The sequence below is a fragment of the Notamacropus eugenii genome, chromosome 1, assembly GCF_028372415.1.
Source record: "Notamacropus eugenii isolate mMacEug1 chromosome 1, mMacEug1.pri_v2, whole genome shotgun sequence".
NCBI lineage: Eukaryota > Metazoa > Chordata > Mammalia > Diprotodontia > Macropodidae > Notamacropus > Notamacropus eugenii.
The window spans coordinates 725539047-725555414 of NC_092872.1; the positions used below are offsets into that span (position 1 = coordinate 725539047).

A 16368-nucleotide genomic window follows, 5' to 3' on the forward strand; every position below is an offset into this window, starting at 1 on the left:
CAGGTGACTGACGGGGGTGGGTGAGAGAGTCTCTTTGGCGGGTTGAGAGGGGAGTGGGGTGCCCCCATGGCTCAGGCCCCCCCGGGAGGTGGGGGCTGAGAGGCGGCTGTGGACAGGGGCTCCCCAAGCAGGCGGGAGCCTGGATCCATTGTGGAAGGTCTGTGCATAAACCTCCTGAGGGAATTGAGCCTGAGAGGCGCCCCTGCCCCTGACCACCTGAACTTAATTCTCACACTGAATAGCAGCCCTGCCCCCGCCAAAAATCCTAAGGCGGGAAGCAGCATTTGAATCTCAGTCCCCAAACGCTGGCTGGGAGGACCAGGAGACGAGGTGGGTGTGAGGAGAACATTCAGAGGTCAGGCCACTGGTTGGAGAAAATGCCAAGAAAAGGGAAAAGAAATAAAACTATTGAAGGGTACTTTATCGGAGAAAAGACACCTCCTCCCTTCCTTTCTGACGAGGAAGAACAATGCTTACCATTAGGCAAAGACACAGAAATCAAGGATTCTGTGTGCCAGCCCACCCAATGGGCTCGGGCCATGGAAGAGCTCAAGATGAATTTTGAAAATCAAGTTAGAGAGGTGGAGGAAAGACTGGGAAGGGAAATGAGAGGGATGAGGGAGAAGCATGAAAAGCAGATCAGCTCCCTTGTAAAGGAGAACCAAAAAAATCTTGAAGAAATTGGCACCTTGAGAACTAGCCTAACTCAGCTGGCAAGGGAGGTGCAAGGGGCCAATGAGGAGAAGAATGCTTTCAAAAGCAGAATTAACCAAATGGAAAAGGAGATTCAAAAGCTCACTGAAGAAAATAGATCTTTCAAAACTGGAATGGTACGGATGGACGCTAAGGACTTTTTGAGAAAGACAGATATCTCAGAACATAGTGTGAAGATTCGAAAAATGGAAGATAATGTGAAATATCTTATTGGAAAAACAACTGACCTGGAAAATAGAATCAGGAGAGACAATGTAAAAATTCTGGGAATACCTGAAAACCATGATCAAAAGAAGAGCCTAGACATCATCTTCCATGAAATTATCAAGGAAAACTGCCCTGAGATTCTAGAACCAGAAGGCAAAATAAATATTCAAGGAATCCGCAGAACACCGCATGAAAGAGATCCAAAAAGAGAAACTCCTAGGAGCATTGTGGCCAAATTCCAGAATTCCCAGGTGAAAGAGAAAATATTGCAAGCAGCTAGAAAGAAACAATTCAAGTATTGTGGAAATACAATCAGGATAGCACAAGATCTGGCACCCTCTACATTGAGGGATAGAAGGGAATGGAATAGGATATTCCAGAAGTCAAAGGAACTAGGACTGAAGCCAAGAATCACCTACCCAGCAAAACTGAGTATAATACTTCAGGAGAAAAAATGGTCTTTCAATGAAATAGAAGACTTTCAAATTTTCCTGATGAAAAGACCAGAGCTGGAAAGAAAATTTGACTTTCTAACACAAGAAAGAAGAGAACCATGAAAAGGCGAACAGCAAAGAGAAATCATAAGGGACTCACTAAAGTTGAACTGTTTACATTCCTACATGGAAAGACAATATTTATAACTCTTGAAACATTTCAGTATCTGGGCACTGGGTGGGAGTACACACACACACACATGCACACACACACACATACATAGAGACAGAGTGCACAGAGTGAATTGAAGAGGATGGGATCATATCTTAAAAAAAAAATGAAATCAAGCAGTGAGAGAGAAATATTGGGAGGAGAAAGGGAGAAGTTATATGGGGCAAATTATCTCTCATAAAAGAGGCAAGCAAAAGACTTATTAGTGGTGGGATAAAGAGGGGAGGCAAGAGAAAAACATGAGGTCTACTCTCATCACATTCCACTAAAGGAAAGAATAAAATGCACACTCATTTTGATAGGAAAACCTATCTCATAATACAGGAGAGTGGGGGACAGGGGCACAAGCAGGGTGGGGGGGAGGATGGAGGGGAGGGCATGGGGAGGAGAATGCAATCCGAGGTCGACACTCATGGGGAGGGAAAGGACCATAAGAAAATAGAAGTAAAGGGGGACAGGATAGGATGGAGGGAAATATAATTAGTCCTATACAACACAACTAGTATGGAAATCATTTGCAAAACTAAACAGATATGGCCTATATTGAACTGCCTGTCTTTCAAGGGGAAGGGGTGGAGAGGGAGCTAAGGAGGTTGGAACTCAAAGTGTTAGGACCAAATGTAATGTTCTTACCACTGGGTAACAAGAAATACAGGTTAAGGGGTCAAGAAAGCTATCTGGTCCTACAGGACAAAAGAGAAGACGGAGACAAGGGCAGGGAGGGAGGATAGAGGAGAGAGCAGATAGGTCACAGGGGCAATTAGAAAGCTCGGGTTTGAGGGGGGGGAGGGGATAAAAGGGGAGAAAATTTGTAACCCAAAATTGTGTGAAAATAAATGTTAAAAATTAATAAAAAAAAAAAACATACTAAGTGACTGCTACAATCATGTTCACATCTCCTGGAAAACCTTGGCTTCCTAGCTCCTCAGATAGGGGCCTGTAGTCTGGGACAGCCTGAGGTCAATTCCAGGCTCAGACACTTCCCAGCTGTCATTTCACCTCTCTTTGACGGAGGGTCTTCAGTGGTAAAATGGGGGTTCATAATAATGCCTACCTCCCAAGGTGGGTGTGGGGATCAAACAGGCTATCTGGTAAAAGCACACAGCATACTCCTTGAGACATGGAAGAGCTTAATAAGTGCTTACTTCTTTCTGTCTTTCCCATGATCCTCCATCCAACAGCAGGGATTCAGAGCAGCAGTCCTCATTACCCACAAGGATTCTGCCCTCAGTGATCAAACGGAAATCCCTCATCAGATCACAGCCTGGCATTCTGCCATCTTTCCACACACCTCACTCGTCCTGAGGACACTCAGACATCAACCTCTCTGTCCCGAAGCATGGCAGGGTCTACGTCCTTGCTCCTAAACCAGTTCAAGGCTGCGTCTGCTCTGCCATCAAGGCTTGCAGAGGACCCAAGCCCAGAGGCATCATTCCTGGCAGACTCTAGCAGAAGAAATCATCCAACTCTCCTACCTCTCCCACTCCTACTTGGGGGCTGCTCAATACAGCTGGAGAAAATCACAGGACTGAGCTAACATATCACAGAGCCTAAAAAAGGCCTCTTTGCTTCCTAAAGACCATCCCTTCCATCCAGCTTCCCATACCACCCTCTTTCTCAGGCTTTAGGCTAAGGACCTTGCCTCATGCTTCCCTGAGCCATCATAATATTGAATTCCAAGCTTTCTTTGAATTTCACTGCTTCTGGCTTCTTTTCTTCCAAGTGGGAATACACAGAAGTGAGGGTCAGTTACTTTCCTATTCGTTTCTTTGGCGAGGTTTTCCACCACAGATCCAAGTTTTATTCTGCCCATTATTTCTTCTCACAATTCTTATTTCTCTTTTAAACTATTTAGTAACAGCATACTGTAGGTCCATGCTTTCCTCAACATCCGTAGGGTCCTCTGCCCTCTTCCTTAGTTTATTAATTTACTTTTCTTCCTCCTGAGATCTTTGGTAGATATATATCCCTTCCCTCTCCTAATGCTCACTTTTTGACTCCTGTCCCTTGGGTGATCTCAGCCTTCTCCCATGCTGAACAATGCTCAGCGTGTATGGGCTGTCCCTGTACTGCCAGTGCATTCCCCTCCCCTCTACCTCTCACCATCGCTTGTCTCCTTCAAAATGTACCTGAGCTGGACCTTCTACGGAAAGCCTTTCCTCATCTGAGCTCCTAGTGCTTTCTTCCCTAGGTAGCTCTTTTACCTTGTACTGTGTATATGCGTATACATATTATCTACCTCGTGTCTGTCTTGTCCATACTTATGTCCATGTAAAAATGAAGCTCCCTGGGGACAAGCCATCTACCACAACCAAGCTGTGTGGACTCAAACTTCCTAGGAAAAAGTAAATCAAATTAACCAGCCTCCCACAACCTCAACATCTTTGTTAACTGATGTTTTACTCCACTGGGTGGACAGGGACCCACCAAGTCACTCCCAAAACAAGCAGCTCTAAGCCTGGGGCCAGCTACAAGTACAGTGAAATGTTTACACCCTCTGCTGGATTCTAGGGATGTGCCTACCTTACAAGAGCAGCTGGCAAGCCTGATTCTCCTGAAAGCTACTCAGTCACACACAAGTTGTATTCTTCTAGAAATTTCTAACAATTTTCAACTCACTTGGCCTTTCAAGATTCATTCAACAAATTCAAAGGAAACAACATTTGTTTTCTACTATTGGTAGGTAGTGAAAAGTCATGTGAAAAATCATCAGTGAGAGGAGATCAGAAATTTGGGTTCAAATCCTAACTATGCACTGTCTCCCTGTGTGACCCCCATGGACCTTCTGACACCATTTCCTTATCTGTAAATGGCACAAACGTTGGTTCTGCCCACTGCCCTTCACAGGCTTCTTTTGCAACCAAGACAAACCTGGGAAATTATGAAATAGGACAAAGGAGGAAAAGAGAGATGGAAAGGGGTGTACTTGAGAAGAAGAGGACACAAAGAAATAATGCTTTTGGGAGGGAACTGCAGGCTCTACACTGTACACTTCTCAATTCAGTTGTGACCCAGGACGGCCGATGGTCCTGCCTCTGCTCTTACACATCCTCACCCTCAGGATGTGTGTGGGCATCAGACAAGGACAGGAACAAGACTGGACTCTCTCACTTTGCCCTGCGGCCTTCTTTCTGAGCCCCACTGGGCCTGGATGTGTCTCCCAGCTCCCAACCAGCAGAGGGCGATACCCTCTGATCACACAAGCCGTAGCTGTCTATCTTACAGGAGTTTACAAAATCTGGCTCCTTAGTTTCCCAGTAGGTGGAGTTTTTAAAGGACTGATCAGTTGTTGATCTAATAAACGCTGTTTGTAGTAACAGAAGTATGACAACTTCTTATAGACACTGAATTTGAATTGTTAAAACTGAGGGGTATTCCCTGAACAGCTGGACATTAATGATTAAGTTCATGAGCAAACCAAATTCTGTATTAATAAATCATTGAATAGTGACCATATACAGTTACATTTGAGTACATTTTTACTTTCGGAGTAGTTTCACCAGGTATTGTGGGGACAGGAAGTGTAGATAACAGAAGAAAATCTATAGAGTAAGTAATAATAATCTATATAGTAAGCACTTAATGTTGGTTGATTGATCTATGTACGAAAATCTGTCTGGTCCCTTCTCCCATGAGTGCAGGGAAATTCTGACCTAGTGAACTCTCTCCTTTCCCACAAAATATCTTTTTTACTTGCAGCCTCTACAAGCTCTGGATTTTCTTAGGAATGCTAGAACTCACAATGCCCTGAAGCTGATAGAGAAAGCAAAGGACGAACAGAGTGTTTTGCTTTTTTCAAAGCTATAGTGAAGTAACTGGAATTCAGGATACTGCCTAGAAGATGGGAGGATGCTGGACAAGAGAGTGAAGAGCAGGTGCTACATTCTCATGTGGCTGCTGTGTCATCTGCCAGGAAGGAACATCCATGTGCAGCTCAGCGAAACGCATTTTGGTTTTTGACAGGTAGTCAAGACCAATACCTTGACAAAACATTGAGGAAAGTGTACTATGGTGGTGAGGGCATTGCAAGAACATTTGGGCTCTTCCTGCGCCTTTGGCAATTAATGTCTGGATCACCATAGCTAAAGTGCCCCGACTCAGTTTCTTTTACTATTACAGGACAAGGTTAGATGAGCTGGCCTTTATATCCCTTCCAGCTCTTATCGCTATAATCTTTTGATATTAAGGAGGCCTTTGTTGTAGAAAAGCTAGAGAAATATTGGGTGGACCCAAACTGATTAAATGTCCAGATCCCAAACGTCAATAATTTGATGTCACAGGACAATGAATAAAAAAGCATTCATTAAAGGCTTATTCTATGTGCTGGGCACACAAACAGAAAAAAGGACAGGCAGCTAGTTCCCACTCTCAAGGAGCTCACGTTCAAACTAGAAGAGACTACAAAGAAAAGTTCGGTTGTCAGATGACCAGAAAGCCTGGAAAGTCCTAAGGATGCAGAGTTGGGGCACATGGCAATGCCCAGGGGTTACAGATGACATCAGGAGATCCTGGGCAGGGGAGGAGGTGGTCAGCAGAGCACAAAGGCAGATGTGAGGCCTGCTGGTCCTCCATCCAATTCAAATTTGCCCCTAAATCCAACCCAAGTCCCTGCTATACAGGGCATATGGCCTGAGGGCACAAAAGAAAGAAAATGTAAGTGTTCATGAGCTCAAGGGGCCTTCTTACAGTACTACAGCCATGAAGAACTTTACAGCATCCCCTCAGGGACCTCAGCTTTACCTCCTCCAAGGGAGCAGAACCTAGACTGAGGGAAAGCCAGAACAAGCAGCCCCTCCCAGGCCTGCCTGGTCCCTAGTGCCCCAAACTGGGGGGTGTTTGGGAGTACTTTCCACTGGGAGTTTTTTCCAAAGTGGTAGCCTTGCACAGGGGTTCTTCTGTACAAAACAAGCCAATCACAAACCCTGCCTGCCCATTAATGACCCTAACTGCTCTCCTTAGCTGAAAAAATACGTTGGATGTTAGGAAAGCAATTTTCATTGAAGGGAAGCTGAGTAACATTATCCTAAAAACTCATTTTCAATACATAAGATCCTTTGTTTTCAGTTGATCAATTCAAGAAGAACATATTTAATCTGTAGAAAGGGAAGTCTTTTTTTCATGAAATATTTACTATTTACTAGTACTTAGCAAAGAACTGCCATTAAATTAATAGAATTCTTTTAAGTGTAATTTATGGGTTTTTTGGTTTGATTGTTTCTGGCTAAGATAATAAAAGATTAAAAAACCTGAGCGTGGTTTAATTTGTAAAAACAATTACCTTTACTCTGCAAAGAGCAGCGGGGTCATGTGACCCTATTCTGAACAATGCAATTAAAAAAACCACTTAGAGGCATCATCAATTGTCCTTTTAAAGTCGCTGTTATTAACTTAAAATCTACATTATTAAACCTTGGTTAATGTGATGGAAAAAGCAGCAGATTGTTACTCACCATAAGCATTATACATCTTGGGACCCAGATCTGGACGAACAAAATAATTTGGCAGTCTGGAGGCCAAATTCAGTTTGCCATCTCTCCTGGTATACTCTGGCAGGGGGATGTTTGTCATCAAATCTTCAAACCTAGTGTCAGACAACTGTGAATTTCTGAACTGAGACACTGATTTTCTTGTAAAATTAACAAAAGTATTTCCTATGAAAGTTGGGGGATTCTGTCTTACACATTTGATTCAACTGACTAGAAGGGAGAATGCCAACAAATAGCTAGCAAAGAAGGGGCCTGGACAATGGGATTTTCTTTCTTTCTTTCTCATGTTAGTTGTGAGGAGCTTTTTCCTTCTTTCTTTCTGAAGGAGACGTAGCAGTCATTCCTATTCTTCCTCTCCTTCCCAGCACCTGCCTTTCCACTATAGGATATTAATATTCAGACACTTCCTCAAACTTATCTCTAACCTCCCAACTGCTTGCTTTTCTTACATGCCAGGATCTTTTCTGTCACTCTCCACAGGATCTCTCTATTAGCTAGAAGTGTTTCATCTTCCAAATTATAAGTTGTGACCTTCAACCAATTCCATCTCTCACTACACCTCATCCTTAATCTCTCACCCAACACTTGCAGTCCCCCTTCCCCTCAGGATGGGCCCCCCACCCCCACCCCAGGCCATGTCCTGCTCACTCTCCTAGGCTCTCTCTAGTCGGGAAGCTGGAGTCAGCCATGTCATGCCACAGGGCATGCATTCTCTGGTCCTTGTGAAATGCTTCTCTACCTCACTTATAAAAGTGAGGCCATTTAATGTGACCTTCCCTCCCTTCTCCCTAATCTCCTCCATCTTAAACCCCACTGACATCAGCCAGCACTCTCTCCCCTGGTCTCTGATGATGTGGTGCCCTTGGTCTCATTCATTCCTTTCTTGGTTTCTCCAGCAGACTGAAACCTCAGATCGAGCACCCACTCTAATCTATATCCTCTTCCCCTCTGCTAGCTCTTTCCCAAGGCCTCCAAAGATGACCAGTCTCCCCATAAACTTTTCCTTCGACCCTACCATCCCACCTTCCTATCCAGTGAGCTGGCTTCTCCCTGCTGTTGCTCACACAACACACTCCCATTCCACTTTGCATTTTCACTGTTTGTTCCCCTTGCCATGCCTAGCATTCTTTCCTTTGTCTCCACCTTCTTGCTTCCTTCAAGTCTCAGTTAAAACCCCATCATTTGCAAGAAGCCCTTCCTGTTTCCCCTTATTGCTAGTGCCTTCCTTCTGAGATGATCTCCATTTTATCCTGTATAGTATTGTTTGTATGTTGTCTCCTGCATTGGATTTGTAAGCTCCTTGAGGGGAGGGTCAGTGTTTGTCTGTTGCCTCAGCACTTCTGTTTAGTGCCTGGCACGTAGCAGGTGCTTATTTAAGAATGCTTGTGAAGCTGACACTTTCAGCAGAGACTCCTGTGTCTCCCCCATCCTCCAAACACACTGACAGAACTGCTGCCCTAATCATACCGAGAAGGCATCATATCCCTGAAATCTTCTCCTGGAGGCCAGTCCTTCAGTTTCAGCACCATTGGTTCATCATCATTTTTCAGGCGACCTTAAAGGAAATAAAAGCAGTAATCGGCTGTTGCTGTATTCTTTAACCTTCTAGAATTTCATGAACACCAAGCTTATTCACACAATTACCTCCTCTGACTATCAAACACTCGAAGAAACACAATTTTTAAAAGTTGATTTTGTCCAATCCCTGCTCTTCCTTCTTAACACTTTAATGTGACAGCCTGGCATATGACCTCTTATAAACTGTCTTAAGAATGTTTTTATCTTCAAAATTTTCTCGAAAAAACTACTAATTATTTCACATTTTTATTTCACCTGCTACTTTGAGCAATTAAAGAAGTTGTATTAAAACAGATTCTCCTATTCAGATCCCATCTGTTCTTCATTCTGATGTTCCTTGAAACCAAGCCCCACTTGGTACTATAGAATCACCAGGACATTAGCTCTTCTTGGTGCAATGAAACAGGAAGTCAGGGCTCTGGTCACCTGAGATTAGCAGAAAAAAAGGCCCTCGCTTTGATCAGGTAATGTCAGAAGGAATAGCTAGTCTGGTTCCCAGTGACTAGTCCAGGGTCCCCCAGCACTACTACGGCATGCTACCTCTACCACTGATATTACTATTCAGGATTCTTTTTTAGCTCCATTTCACACGAATAAATGTCATCAACAGGAAGAAAGTCTGTGTCACCGTGTCATAAATCAGAGGACTCTTGATTCGGCCTTTGCCATGCCATAATTAATTTGCAGCTTCAAATTCTTGGTTCAAGAACTATCACAAAACTAGTCAATTTTAAACAACTATACTTGTTCAAATGGAATGAAGCCAAGTGTTTCATTTTTGTCTGTGGAAAATGAGGTCCTTATCCACTTATATTTTATAATAGCTTCATCTCCGAAATGAAAATGGCTTCTGTAGACAGGTCAAATGACCCTTAATAAACAAAGCTGTCACTTTCTTCTGTTTCATTTGCAGGGCAGATGCATTTAATAAATGTTTATTAATTGACTGATATAAATTTTCACAGTCCTATCTTTGTTATAATTTTATTTCACTTTATTTTTCTTGATTAGAGTGTGAATCAACCCTTTCTGGCACAAGATAATCCAAATCAACAAGTATTTATTAACTGCTTACTATGTACCAAGGCATATGCTCACACACAAAGGGTATAAGGGGGGGAAAGCCCCTAAAACATTCCCTTATCCTCAGGGAGCTTATATTCTGCTGGGGTTTTTCACAAAAGCATAGCAATACGTTACCTTCTGACTCCGTATCAGTTTTATAAAGAACTTTTCCTTTAATAGTCTATTATCTTTTAATTGCTTACTTTTAACAACTGGAAGAATTATGCAGCTCCTCCTCCAAATTTCCTGCTTTAAGTTACTAAGTGTCTAACTTATAACTGAAACGTGTTGTATTTAACTGAATGGGATGGTATTGCTCATTTAGATCTGTATTTCTTCTTGACATCAATTAAGTACTATCAATGCAGAATCTAATACAAAGAAATCATTTTTATTTTTAAAAATTCATCAGTTGTATTGAAAATTCCTCTTTACACAGCAGGAGAGCAGCTACGTGCCCTAAACTGAAACTTGACAATAACAACACACCCGATATAAGGTCACAAAGGCAGCTGCTTTTTGTATGACTCAATTTCCCTTCAGGCCAAGACAGCCTTGTGGGCACCGAATACCCAGCACATCATCATCATCATCTTCCTTAATATCTGGACCCTGTGGTACCCACTTGGGATATCTTCAAATCCATCCCAGAAATCTCCTACGGTGGCTCCCGTGATGATCTCATTAGTTCTGCAATTGACTAGATCTACTTCCTGCTCTCCAAACTCCCTCCTGAAGGAGTCAGGTTTCCACAGCTCCGCATTCAGTCTGTGATGTACTCCAGACACCATTACAGGCTGGAAGGAGAAAAGAAAGGAGTGTTCAATAATCTTCTCTTCAAAACATTTTTCTCTACCAGAGTAATCTCTCCTGTGAGCTCTGTTATCCATGGGAATCACTAAACTGGCATGTCTGCTGGAGATACTCATACCAAAATATTGGGTATCCTATTCATTTCATATGTTCACTGCTATCTTCTCAAGAATACCAGTCGTGAGCAAAGGAAGTAAAAGTTAATCACAATGAAATTTGCTTTCGAGTAATTGTGAGAAAGCTACTTTTATGACACAACCCTATTCAAAAAACTAAACCTTTATTCAGCACAAAAGAAATTTTGCTATAAGAAGACTACCAAAATCCAATGTTTACTAAGGCTTTCTCTTCAGTTATTATGTATAATTAATTTGGTATTTACAACTCTGACCATAAACAAATTCAAAAGTAAGTTCCATCAAAATAATCTTAGTGTGTTTAGCTTTCTATAAATCAATAGGAAAAAAAAAACTTCAAGAAGTTCAATTTAGTAGAAACCGTTTTACCCATTTATTTCAATAAATCTTCATTGGGAGCCTACTGGGGTATAGGGAAGAAGATACTGAGAGATGTCCATGAACAACTGTGTAAACCCTATGTAAATAATGGGGTTTTTTGTCTTCAAACTTACTTTTTTGAGCATTGAAAAATTTCTATTTTAAATGAGTGTTATCCGGATAGTCAAAGAGGGCTGCCTTTGCATACATTCCTTAAAAGTCAGCCAATGAGGCATAAAGTCATGTTCCATTTTACTTCCCACTCACTCAGGACCCCTTCAAAAGGGTGTTGCAGAGTTGGTCAACTAAACACTTAGCCTCAGTAAGACTTCTGACTGTTTATTAAAAGTAAATTTGTGCTTTAGAACAAAAGATTTGTCATCACTAATGATATTCTAAAGTGCCAACCAAAGGCTATCAAGAAAAGGAAATTCTTAAGAAAGATATTCCAAGAATGATTTGTACACTGGTGAAGTGATCCTGTTGTATTAAGTATAAAACCGCCCAAAGTTATTAGTCTAAAGGGAACAGTGTTCACTTGCAAGTCTAAATCCTACCACTTAACACAAAAAGAAAAACAAAAGCTCATCAATTATATGTATTTCGTATAGCCAAGTGTAAAAATAATGGTACCAAAGATCTCCTATTAAAAGAAATAGGGCTATTAAGGGATGGCTCAAGGAAGAGGATTCAGTCAAACAAAAGAAATGAAAAGGGGAAGGGTGAAGGCCGGCCTACCTGTCCCTGCTTCCAACACTCCCTGAAGACATTCCAGTTATTCTTATGGTTAGGATCCTGCAGACACAGCAAGCGGTTGTCACACAACCAGTAGTGAGGAGTATCAAATCCCAAAATGCTGGGCTTGATAACCAATCCCTGAGGTTTCTTAGGGATGTCACATGAAGTCTTATTTTGAACCAATGAAGCGAAGATGTCATCCAAAATTTTTGGTGTGTTCTTGAGGCCATTTTCAGTCTAAACTTACAGGAAGAAAAAAAAGGTATTAAAAAGATGTAGCCCTCTGCCACCAAAAAAGCTTAGTGTATTGTAAGTCAAGTGCACACTGTCCAACATGGACATTAAGACCAAAAGCTAGAGGTCAAGGTTAGGAAAGGGTGATAAAGACCACAGAAAGGGAAAAGCTATCACAGGAGGAGATATATCTCACTCTGATGCCATTGGCCAGAAAGCTACAGTTATCTCTTCCACTTCGCAACTTTCCCCACAGCAGTTTTGATATGTTGTGGGTTGATATGTTACATATGTAGATATGTAAAATTAAATGGGAATTTTAGGGGAGTTTCGTGTAAGCTACAGACAACACACAAAAGCCAGCAGATATCACAGATAAAGTTTAGAAACTCAAGAAATGCATAAAATATATGCTTAGTATTGTATAAATCAGGAAAACAGAGATGAAAATCTGTGAAGCTGGAAGACTTCTTTTCTATAGACCCAAGGGAGGGCCAAAAAAATTAATGTAGATTTCCCAAATGAGGGCAATGTGGAAGGGATAACTACAGACTCATCTGAAAAGGCCTACCATCCATCACTCTCCCCATCCTTAAGTATCCCCAGTTGCACTCTCAAAGGTATACAGCTAGTATGAACAACAAAATCTCAGGAAGTAGCTGCATGTACTAAAATCCACACTATTTGAGATTACGATGTAAAACGTCATAACTAGTTCTAGTCCAATGGAAACGTAATTCAACTGATGGGACCACTTCATAGGATTATCTGCACTGCTCAGGACCTAAGAAGCTTTAAAAATCAGCCAATGACCACTGTTACATGCTCTGTAATTTCCGTTACTTCTTCCCACTGACTAAAATTTAGGCATACCTTCCCTCCAGAAGAGTTCAGCAGATTCCTAAGAAAACCAGAACTGTTGTTGCTTACAGGTGTTAATATTGTGCTGTTAAAGGTGTGCAGAACAGTAGGAAGTTTAGTCAAGGTGGGCAAAGACTGGAGAGATTTGTTTTCACTTTTTAAAGTTGGCATTGTGAGTGGTTTCTCTAAAAACAAAGAGAAAAACCTAAATTAGAGAGTAAACTATAAAAAAGTATACCAATCTCCTAATAATAGACTTTGTAATGTAAAGCTTTAAGAGACTGAAATAAAAAGTGTGAAGAATGTACTCAAAATAAAAACCTTGCCCAAAACAAATACATTTTAAGAACCAAAAATCCTCCCACACACTATTTAAGTTCTCTGTCTCAAAACGCACAGGAAAAACCAAAATGGCAGAATTTAAAGAGTTCTGTGATTCTCAAACTGGTAATACACCTTAGTATTTTTTTTCTTCCTCAAAAGATAATTTCTCCCATACCTCTCAGACAATGGACAGGCACTATGAATTCATAGTCCAATTCCTCATGATTTTTCTGTTTTATAGGGTTAAGAAGGAAGGGGAAGAGCTAAGGAGGAGAGTGAGGTTCTCACTCCATGCCCAATCCCCTTATCATGGTGCCTGGGGATTTTACTTTTCACTCTCCACAGTGAGTTAAAGTCCAACGTCTATTATGTAGCTGCTGAGCAGCAGCTGCACCTGCACTCCCCAATCAGAGCTGCAACACTTTAAGGCCCCTCAGAGAATAGCTTCTAGGGTTGAAGGGCTGGGGTTATTCCAGATTAAACAAAGGAGGACTGTTGGGGAACAAAGTTAACTATAACATATTAAATTAATGTTTTAAATGCAGAGGGAAAGAGATACTAGGGCAAAGTAAAATAACCTCAACTATTTTACTTCAGGTTAGTAAAGTAAAAGTTCAAGAATTTAAACCAAATTTTAAAAACATACCAAGGATCATCCCACAGATTTTAGGACAACCATTCAGACTAACACAATGCTAATTACATTCAGTGAGATTTGCATCAGTAAAGTTGGAAAGAAAGGGAGAAAATGTGTTGGGCCAGCAGCCAACTTCACCACCACAGCAGTTTTCCCCTTGGCCCTCCACCACAATAAAGATGATCAGTCTGTGCTCCGTTCCATACAAAATAATGATTTCTCTTGCAACAAGTCTATTTCTGCCTTCAACAGGGATTTTCAGGTGCATGGCAAAAACAGCCCGAATTGTCCACGGACACATTCAACAGCATGAAACAAAGGCAAGAGGATCCTCGGGCAAAGCACTTGATCTCTCTGGACTTCAAAATTCACCAGCAAAATAAGGATGCTGAAGCGTAATCAGCTCTAAAGTGTTTTCTAAGTCCTAGATGAGAGGATTCTACTCACCCTTATTTTCTTTGTTAACATTTCCGCTGGTTAGGTCAGCTAGCCAGTTTAATGGAGAAGAACTGACTGGACAGAGAGGCTTGGTGCCGCAGCTTGGCTTTGTGGTGGGGTCACAGCTCCCATTTGCTGGGTCTAACACACAGTTATTGCGCTGGAGGGCTGTTCCTAGATTAAGCTTTTCCCCAGCTAAAGAATTCTGTTAAGAAAAAAGCAAAAAATATTTGAAAGTAAATTTTAAAACAAGGTTTTTCTTCTCCCCATCTCCTCAAACTAATCCAACAAGCAATCCTATAGTGCTGGTTAATGCAAGAAAAGTGAGCAAACCTATATAGTATGAACATCATAAGCAAAAAGTAGTGAGGAATTAATTTCAGCTTCCAAGAAAAATCAATACAGGGGGAAAAACAGGACTTGAAACCAAATCTTTAATTTAATCAAATAATGCTATAAATTCCACTCTCCTTAAAAAAGCTTGCCCACCTCCACTCTCCACTATTCATATTTTAAAGCCCTGTTTTTACAGCAAACAGCTGACATACAGGCAAATGTTTAGTTCAGTCTGTAAAATTGGAGCCTACCTATACCACGGCAATTTGAGACAAAATGAAGTTAGGTGAGTGAGGAAAAACTAAGGACCGTGGAAAGGGATGGTGAGACTCAGAATGATAGACCTGGAATGAACCTCAGAACCTCATCTCCAAACAACGATACCCCAACCTTTGCTGTAAGAGTTTTTAGGGAGAAGAAACACGCCATGATCTGTCGAGAGAGCCACTGCCCTTTACCACGGTTTGCAACGTCATCAATCTCTCCTTCACAGCAAACCTAAATCTACGCCAGCAATTCCCACCCATTCCTCCTAACCCTGCCCTATGCAGGTACCTCCCACGTAGAAGCCTTGGGTTCATACAACATCTCTAACACTTAATACAGCTGGGAAACTATGAACAAGAGGCACCTTCCCTGGACTCCTGTCTTCACAGCTGCGGCACCTGCTTTAAAGGCACCTTTCAAATGTTTAAGTGCTACATAAGTGATGGACTTTATTAATAACACCTTCTCTGGACACTCTTCTGGTTCTGTCAGGGTCTGTCCTTCCCAAAATATAGGACCTACAACTCACCATAATTTTCCTGATATCTCACTACAGCAGAGTACAGCACAACAATCACATTCCTACGCACAGACACTAAACTGCCGCTCAACAGAAGATGCCATCCCTCCCTCCCTCCAGCACCTTATTTTTGCTTCCATGAAGGTTCTAAGGCACCAGCTCTTGGAGAGAGCCTGCTTTTAAGCCACACGTGGCCCACTCACAAGGTGAAGTTGATTTTTGGAGACTAAGGCGTTACATTTACTCGTATTGGCTTTCATCTTACTCAATTTGGCCCTACGTTCTGGTCTGTCGAGTCTTTTCTGACCTGACTCTGGCTAAAATGTGTGTTAGTGTTGTCTGAAAATTTAACGAGCATGCCATCCATAAAAAAGTTCAACAACACAGAGGTGAGCACAGATATCTCGACAGTGTTCATTTATTCATTCAACACCTACTCTGTGCAAAATACCAGTAGAACCTGCCTCCCAAATCACAATCAATCATTAGGGACTGTTTTGGGGTGAAGCCCAAGACCCCAACCCACACTGGAGCACGCAGAGAAACTGACAAGTAGTTGATATCAACTTGGAATAGCAGACAGCCAAACGGTGGGAAAACCCACACCCAGGGACACTCCTTATCCTTCCCCTTTCCCCCATCTGTCCCAGAACTCATTCTGGACAAAAAGCAGTCAGTGGGAAGAGCCACTGGGTGCAGGGGTTGGGGGGGAAATGTCCTCTTCCTTCAGGGTCCAGAACCCACCTAGACTTCCTGAGGGCTCAATAGGGCCTAGAAGAGGTTGGTCACCCTCCAGGCACTGGCATCTGTCCTTCTCTATGCCCAAGAGTACTCCAGGACTGTCATGTTACCAAGTGATACACCCAAAGGACCCTTCTGGTGATCACCGAGTCCAGTCCAGTTCTCTCTAGCTCCCATGCAGCTGACCTTTCCTAGATCATGTGCTCCCTTATGGCAGAAGACATTGTGCTTTGTGATATGCCAGGC

The 16368-nt window shown here is 42.1% G+C and overlaps 1 protein-coding gene across 3 annotated transcripts in view; it reads right to left on the bottom strand.

Moving 5' to 3' along the window:
* KDM3A (lysine demethylase 3A) overlaps positions 1–16368 on the bottom strand; it is a 77904-nt gene that overhangs the window by 8988 nt on the left and 52548 nt on the right. For all 3 annotated transcript variants that reach the window (XM_072636933.1, XM_072636931.1, XM_072636932.1), the window contains 6 exons: positions 14268–14463; positions 12872–13044; positions 11765–12001; positions 10342–10513; positions 8541–8628; positions 7038–7168 (listed from right to left, as the gene is read on the bottom strand). In XM_072636933.1, the coding sequence (XP_072493034.1) occupies positions 7038–7168; positions 8541–8628; positions 10342–10513; positions 11765–12001; positions 12872–13044; positions 14268–14463 (997 nt within the window). The remainder of the gene's footprint in view (positions 1–7037; positions 7169–8540; positions 8629–10341; positions 10514–11764; positions 12002–12871; positions 13045–14267; positions 14464–16368) is intronic.